Source organism: Merops nubicus, unplaced genomic scaffold (genome assembly GCF_000691845.1).
Source record: "Merops nubicus isolate BGI_N331 unplaced genomic scaffold, ASM69184v1 scaffold53653, whole genome shotgun sequence".
Classification (NCBI taxonomy): domain Eukaryota; kingdom Metazoa; phylum Chordata; class Aves; order Coraciiformes; family Meropidae; genus Merops; species Merops nubicus.
The window spans coordinates 1-7,129 of NW_008597960.1; the positions used below are offsets into that span (position 1 = coordinate 1).

General features: G+C 38.5%; 1 protein-coding gene across 1 annotated transcript in view; it reads right to left on the reverse strand.

Moving 5' to 3' along the window:
* Positions 1–1,300: 1,300 nt before the first annotated feature.
* The window catches only part of CWH43 (cell wall biogenesis 43 C-terminal homolog (S. cerevisiae)), a gene marked incomplete at its 3' end in the record, with an annotated part of 16,041 nt that continues 10,212 nt past the window's right edge, over positions 1,301–7,129 (reverse strand). The window contains exons 7-9 of the mRNA XM_008936842.1: positions 5,467–5,592; positions 3,139–3,218; positions 1,301–1,406 (exon numbers count right to left, since the gene is read on the reverse strand). Of these exons, the coding sequence (XP_008935090.1) occupies positions 1,301–1,406; positions 3,139–3,218; positions 5,467–5,592 (312 nt within the window). The remainder of the gene's footprint in view (positions 1,407–3,138; positions 3,219–5,466; positions 5,593–7,129) is intronic.

The window sequence follows — 7,129 nt, forward strand, 5'->3', positions numbered from 1 at the left end:
TTACTTATTCCTTCATATTTTTGAATTTGCTGCCTTTTTGAATTACTAGTTGCTTCTTTTAGAAGTGATACTTCATTACCACAAAGAAACGCACAATGGACATAACCAGGCAATCACTTATTCTAATATTCATTAATTCAAACTATAGATACCAGAAATAAACGCATTTGTTACAGTTCATAACCAAATATGCGAAGATTAAAATAATACTGAGACACGAGCTGTGGAATCACAAATGTACAAGAATGTCCCAAATTTCATTTCATCAAATGTCCCAGTTGTTTTCCCATATCACCAGACCAGAGGCCTATAAAGCTCAGCCCTATGAATCTTTGGTCCTGGGACAATGGAGTCAATGATGCACCAACCAGCCTGTTCCCTCTTCACCAGCTCCTGGGCATCTCTGCCACTAAAATCAAGGCTTGCACAGCAGCACCCATGTTGGTGCCTTCCCAGTGCTCAGGTCTGTGAAGCCTGAGCTGCTCAGGAAAGCCCTATACTGCATCTGCACCCCAGGAGGAGAGGAGAACAATACTGGAATTGCAGCACAGATGCTTCCTACTCTCCTGAGCTGCTTTACACCTTAGAGCAGCAGCTCCCAGTCTTCCCTGTCTCATGGGTATCGCCAAGCAATTAACACCTACAGGCACCACTGGTCAATTCCTTTCGATGCAGGCCGCAGCAGCACCAATCTTTGATCCAAATTCTTCTTTTCCTATGGCTAAATTTCCAACCAAAATCCTGTCCAGGAGCAACAGGTTAGACACCCTTCTTAGCCAAGCTACAACCACCATTTTTCTTAAATACATTGTTCTGTCTCTGTGTTGGAAACAGACTGGTCTGTTTCTCCTCCATACATCTTGCTTAGCATTTTTTAATTTCAGACATTTTAGGAATTATATAATGCTTCAACATCTTAAAAAAAAAAACAACACAAAGAAGTAAAATACCACTGAATTTTATCAAAAAGGATATTTATCATTATTTCATTTATGCAAAAGAATTTCTCTATGGACAAGTAACTCATCAGCAATACAAGAAAAAAAATCCAAATAATAAAAGTGTTTCCTCCAACAAGAAACCTCTTTAAAATATATTTTTAAAATTATCATCCCTGCAAATGGATTCTTAACTGAAGTGACTGCACTGGAACAGCTCACAAATTCAGGAGAAATACACTAGACAGAGGTTCTTGTGTTAATGCAAGAACGGACTCAGTTACCCAGCAGGTGTTCTTGCGTCTGTCTGTTTGGTTGAACTCTCTTAAATATAAATGAGGTGGGAAAAAAAAATAAGTTACCTGTCTGATTAAGCAAATTAGCTGATCCTTCCAAATTGGACCATCCTTCATTGTCATATGCAAATCTAAAAGGCCAGATCATGGCAGAGAAGTCTCTTTTTGGAACCTCAAAAAATAAATGAAAAAAGTCAAGTACAATTTGACTTCTATGTATCATACCTTAGCAGTCAACAACATCAGATATGTGGTGCCATAAAAGACATGCAAGAACAGATGTTTGAACCAATATATCTTCCCAATAAAACTGTCAGGATTACAGAAGATTCTAGGTACTTTTGAGAAAAATCTGCTATTAACAAGAGGAGAAAAATCATCACAGTTACAAAGAATTTGTAACAGTAAATTAACATGAGAGACTACACTTTTTTTCATCTTTTCTAAGAGCAACTACTCATTTTTTTTCCACTGTATAAGGTACTACAAACATGGATGACTTCTAAAAAGAAAGCCAGCTGTATATGTCTGTGTCCACATGTGAATATACATGTGCATGTGGGTGCATACACAGAATTTCTGCTTAGCTCTCATCACCTTTTCTGCATCTTTTCCTGTATTTGCCAGTGATTTATCAAACGAAACATTATCAACAGGAATACATAACAATAGCAAGTTTCAAAGGACTATTTCTGAACTGTCACCAAAAGACAAAAATCTAATTCATAATTGCAACCAGCGGCATCAAAAGTTCAATTTTATATTAGTAATTAAATCATAGAATGGAAATATGTTAATTTTTATCTAATCAAAAACGCTCTAATTTTTAATTCAAATTAGTAAAAAAGCAAGCAACATACTCAGACAACTTGTAAGTAATTGAAATGCTAAATTTTGCAAGCATTAAGCATCTTAATTGTTACTATGATAGCAGGATCTAATATTTTGCCAGACAGAAAACTGGTATCTTCCAATTTTTATCCAATTCCCATAACTAGTCTAAGTCTAATCTAAGTCAACCAACTTTTTAGAGAGGTTCAAATTAGAATTATGCATGTAAATAGAGAAGCACAATGTTCCTTGAGTTGGAATAAATCTTGGGAGGTTATCTGTTCAAACCTCCCTGATACAAGATCAGGCTGCTAACGGCATTGTCCAGTCAAGTTATGAATACAATTCAAATAAACTAATTTACAGAAGTAACATCTAACTTGAACATACGTGTGGAATCGTGACTTGCAGAGCAGGGTGATGTATTTTACTGACCATGAACAATCAGTACAGGCCTTAAGGTTCTTGTAGGCCTGAGAAAGTCTGTGAAAGGGGCCTTGGAACAGGAGCATACCCAAAATATTTAGAGATAGTGGATTCTGTTGGCGGTTCGCCCGGACAAGAACGCTAAACTATGGCAAAGCTGAATACAACAATTCTATGAGTTACATAAAGGCTGGCAGAGCACGTGGACAATAACTATTACCCAACCAGTAGCTCAGCTTAGGTGTGTGAACAGGCTTGTTAATCTGTGGGGCTCGGGGGGCTGTCTCTTGTCGACTATAAAAGGCTGTAATACTTTGCAATAAAGGGATTGGGCTGCAGACCCCTTGGAGAATGCATCTTTTCTCCAGAGCTCCTTCCCGTCACATATGAGGCAAGCATCTCTCAGTTTTTCAGAATATTTTTCCTTCGTAGCAGCATTATAAGTCTCCAAAGATCCAGACAGTGGCCATGTTCAACATGAACTTACAAATTAAAATTTTTGTATCTTCATTTCTGCATTAGTTTTGCTGAATGCTTCAATACTGGTACAAAGAATTCTTAAGCAACCAACAAATACACCTAGGATAATCACAAGTGCATTTTGCTGTACATCTGAAAACTACCATTTCCACCAACAAACTACTCACCCCTTGACCTAGCTTCTTCTGGTAAGTTTTATAACGTAGACCCAATCCCAGCAAACCAACACCAACAAACAGCCAGAGTACTTGAAAGAGAAAAACACAGAAAAGTTGTTTTTAAAGCAAGAGAAACTAACACTATTATTGCAGTTAGACAGAACTAGGTACACTCTCATTCTAAGGTGTGCTGCTCATAGAATGGGAAATATACATTTGAATTTCCACATAGGCTAGTGACAAAACCATTCCAAAGCAGTGTACTTAAGAGTATCTATATGCATGTAGAATATCTACATGTGTGCAGATACACTCACATTCTCCAGAACACAACAGGCTGTGCAGATACAATACACCAAAATCCCTTGGAATATTTATGTAAAAATGGTACCTACTGAAGAATACATTAGAGGAGATGAACAAGAGCATCCTGTAAACCTTCCAGAGTTTTCCTCTCTGTGTTCCAGGTATATATTTGTAGTATATATTTTTTTTTATTAATACTGTTGAATATTAATATTGTGGAAGAAAATTTAGGTTACTTCTCAAGCCTTTAGATTTCAGAAAGACGTGATCCCTGCCAGACCTCCAGAGCAGTCCTTTGTTTGACACACTCTTGGAAAGGCAGTGTGGCCTCACAGAATGCAAATTCAGAGCTTCTCCATTGTTCCTGTAGCCTTCCAAATAACCACAGTGGACACTTAAGAGCTCTCAGGGTTTGGCACATTGTAATTTGATGACCAAACTCTTCTGCAGTTATTTCATTTACACAGTGGCATACACTGCCTACAATGACTTCAGCAGTAACTCCAGTTTATTCTTTCATCAAATCTTTAAACAGAAATGTAATTATTTTTATGCAAGCTTCTCTGGAACAATTTTGTGTAAAATTTAAATAAATTTTATCATGGGTGATGTCAGAAGAAAGGACATGTTGTGCACAGTAGCAAATGTCAAGGAACTTCGTACTCTGCAGATGCAAAGGTGCTTGAAGGGGAAGCTGAGAATCCATGCAAGTCTGGGCACGACGGGGAAGTACGAGGGTTACTCTTGTAAGGTCACAAAATGAGCTGAGCAAGGGCTGTGCCTTGTCACAGACACTATTTTGAAGTATTTACTCACTTTTGTGAAATGTTTTTGAGTAGTAATATTAGTATTTATTAGTATTAATATTAGTAATATTAGTTTTTGAGTAGTAATATTCCAATCTGTTGCACTGGTGCTCTAACACACAAACTCTCATGGGCCACATTCTTCTGGCTCCTGACTACCCTTCATAAAGATCTCAGAAACAGCCCTGGGAAGTGGTGAAGCACTATTGTCTCTGCTTTCCAAATGAGGCAAAATGAGGTATGCAAATTATAAGTGGTTTCATCAAAGCCACAGAGGACAAAAAGGTGCAGGAATCTGAACCTTTAGCATCCTGATCTCTGTAGGGTTAGCATTCCCTAACACCTAGCAATTTTTTCCTTTACCAAACTTCACAATACTGACACTTTTTCCTTAAAGCTAACAAAGGAAAACAATCTGAATCTCAAATGACTGTAGATAAATACTTGAGAACATCATTTGGATGGATTCCAGAAGTTTAAAAGCTAAAAAGCAATAAAACCTCAAACATTTTAGTTTCTCTTCAAAGCCTAAGGAAAAAACCAGACCTCACACAGATCATCTGGAAAGCTGGGATGCCTAGGCACAGTTCACAGTTCACAGGCAGGAGATGACAAAAGTTTCCTGAGCCTAGTCTGGTCTGGACATGCAGCAAGGCGTAAGGACTGTGTTGTGACAGGAGCCCCAACAGGCTCTGCAGGACTGCCTCCTCACACAGGAGGGGTGTCACATTATACAGCAGCTTCTGGGCCAGCGAGTCCCGTCTCACAGCCCGCAAGCTCACACAGCCCTGTAAAGTTCAGTCACACTGAACTGCTCCAAAATCAACATACTAAACAGGCTGAGAAATAATTCCTATCTTTTGTATACACATGTAACAAATCCCAAGATCCTGAGAGGGCTCCTTCTCAATTGCCAAAATGAAACTGCAAATGATGCCAAATCCATGTGCACATTTCCACCCATTTAACTTCTTTTGGTCTCCATTTAACACACACCATGAGGAACAGCTTCTCTCTCAAACAGAATCATAGTCAACCAGCTTCTCCAGTAGCACATGTCATCATTAAAACTAGAACTAGAGCACTACCAACCACAAGCCTGGCTCTAAAACTAGCACCAAAAATCATTTCTAAAACACCTCAGCAAAATGCTCCCCTGTGTTACTCTTTTTCCTCAGACAGTATTCCTAGGGACATGGAAGAAAGGAAGTAAAATTATACTTACGTAGTTTAATATAGTTTTCACTCTTTTTGAATAGTGCCTTTTGATTGCTTTTCACTTCAAAGATAGAGCTAAGATCTCTCTTGGGTCCTGTCATAAACTCTGCCCCAATACATAACATTATAAACCCTGTAAAAATATAAGGCATTAGTTTTTTCATAGAGCTTTAACATATTAAACATTTCTCATAAATGCCCCATTCATAAACTCCTGCCTGTTGTGTTACTTTCAACCTTAATAGCTCCAACAAAAAGACAATTCTGAGCACACAGACAAATGCCACACCCAACACAGACAGGACAAGATTAACTGATAGGGAACATTCCACTTATCATTGGCACAGTATTCACCTCAGCTATCCCTGCAGCACTTTAAAAAAAGTTAATTTACATTGTTGTACTTGTTGACAGAAGTATAGCTTCCAACAAAGTGAGCTAGTGACATTAAACATACCACTAATTATAAGTATTTTTTAAAAAAAATTCAAAATAGCAGTATTACAAGAGGAATTCAAAGCTAAAAGATTATTCAAAGTGCCACTGGACACCTGTTTCGCACAAAAATAACAAAGTTCAAAATTATGCTGTCTGGGGAGAGGTTATGACTGTTGTTGTGGTTTGGATTTTTGGTGGTAGTTTGTTGTTTGTTTTTTTTTTTTTTCAAAAAAAAGCTGCTGGTAAGATTTAATATGCCTGGAACAGCCTTATTAAACCTGCTTTCTGCTGATGACTGAAGAGCAGACCTAATAGTAAAAGCATCTAGCCAAAGACCCCTTCACATTTATGAACTCTACTCTGGACTATGGTGAGCTCCAAACTACAGTCCACCTTTGGACCTTTGAGGCTGAGCACGAGGTGGGCTACTGACACTAAAGCAACTTAGAGCTGGTCTTGCTCTTCCCTTGCAACCCAGCAGCCTGAGGATCATGATCTTACCAGGTAACGTTGTGGACCCAGCATGAGGCTGCAATGGGTGCTAACCAAGCAATCCTCAAAACCCATCTCATTATTCACTGTGGAAATGCAGAGATATTTTAATTCTGCTGGCACTACTGGGTCCCGCTTCTGCATATTTTACCAGGTTTCTTCTGCTAGTGAAATATTTGTTCAGAGCCATTGCTCTCCCTTCCTCCATTCGTGTACCAATTGGGAGAACAATAAAACCAAAAATATTTTAATCCTTTGATCTCAGGCAAAGTAGCAAATTTCTTCCTCAAAAATCTTCTCCCATCCCTTATGAGCTCAAGGATCCAATTAACTGCAAAGAAACTGTGGGAGCATAATGAATTACATAAGAGCTCTGCTGGAGAAGGTATGTGTCCTTAATATCTTTGAGGTGTAGTTAATTAACTGTAGAAGGCCTGATTTATTTCAGAGTTATAGCTGAACACGAAAGAACAATTACTCAGTATTTTCTTATCACCCTTACTAGTTACATTAGTTGTAGAGTAAGCCAAAGTCAAACCAGGAAGGAGGGTCCAGTGCAGTGAAGAAGGGGGCACACACAAAACCTTTCTCAGAGGGAGACTGATTTAAAGCCATTAGAGTTGATGGAAGGCCAGGGATACAACCCCTCAGTGTTATGTTACATCACAGTAAAGCAGCACAGAAGTTTTGAAATTAATGATCTTACTTCCATTGTCACTTTTCCTGGTGCAGTTCCCTAC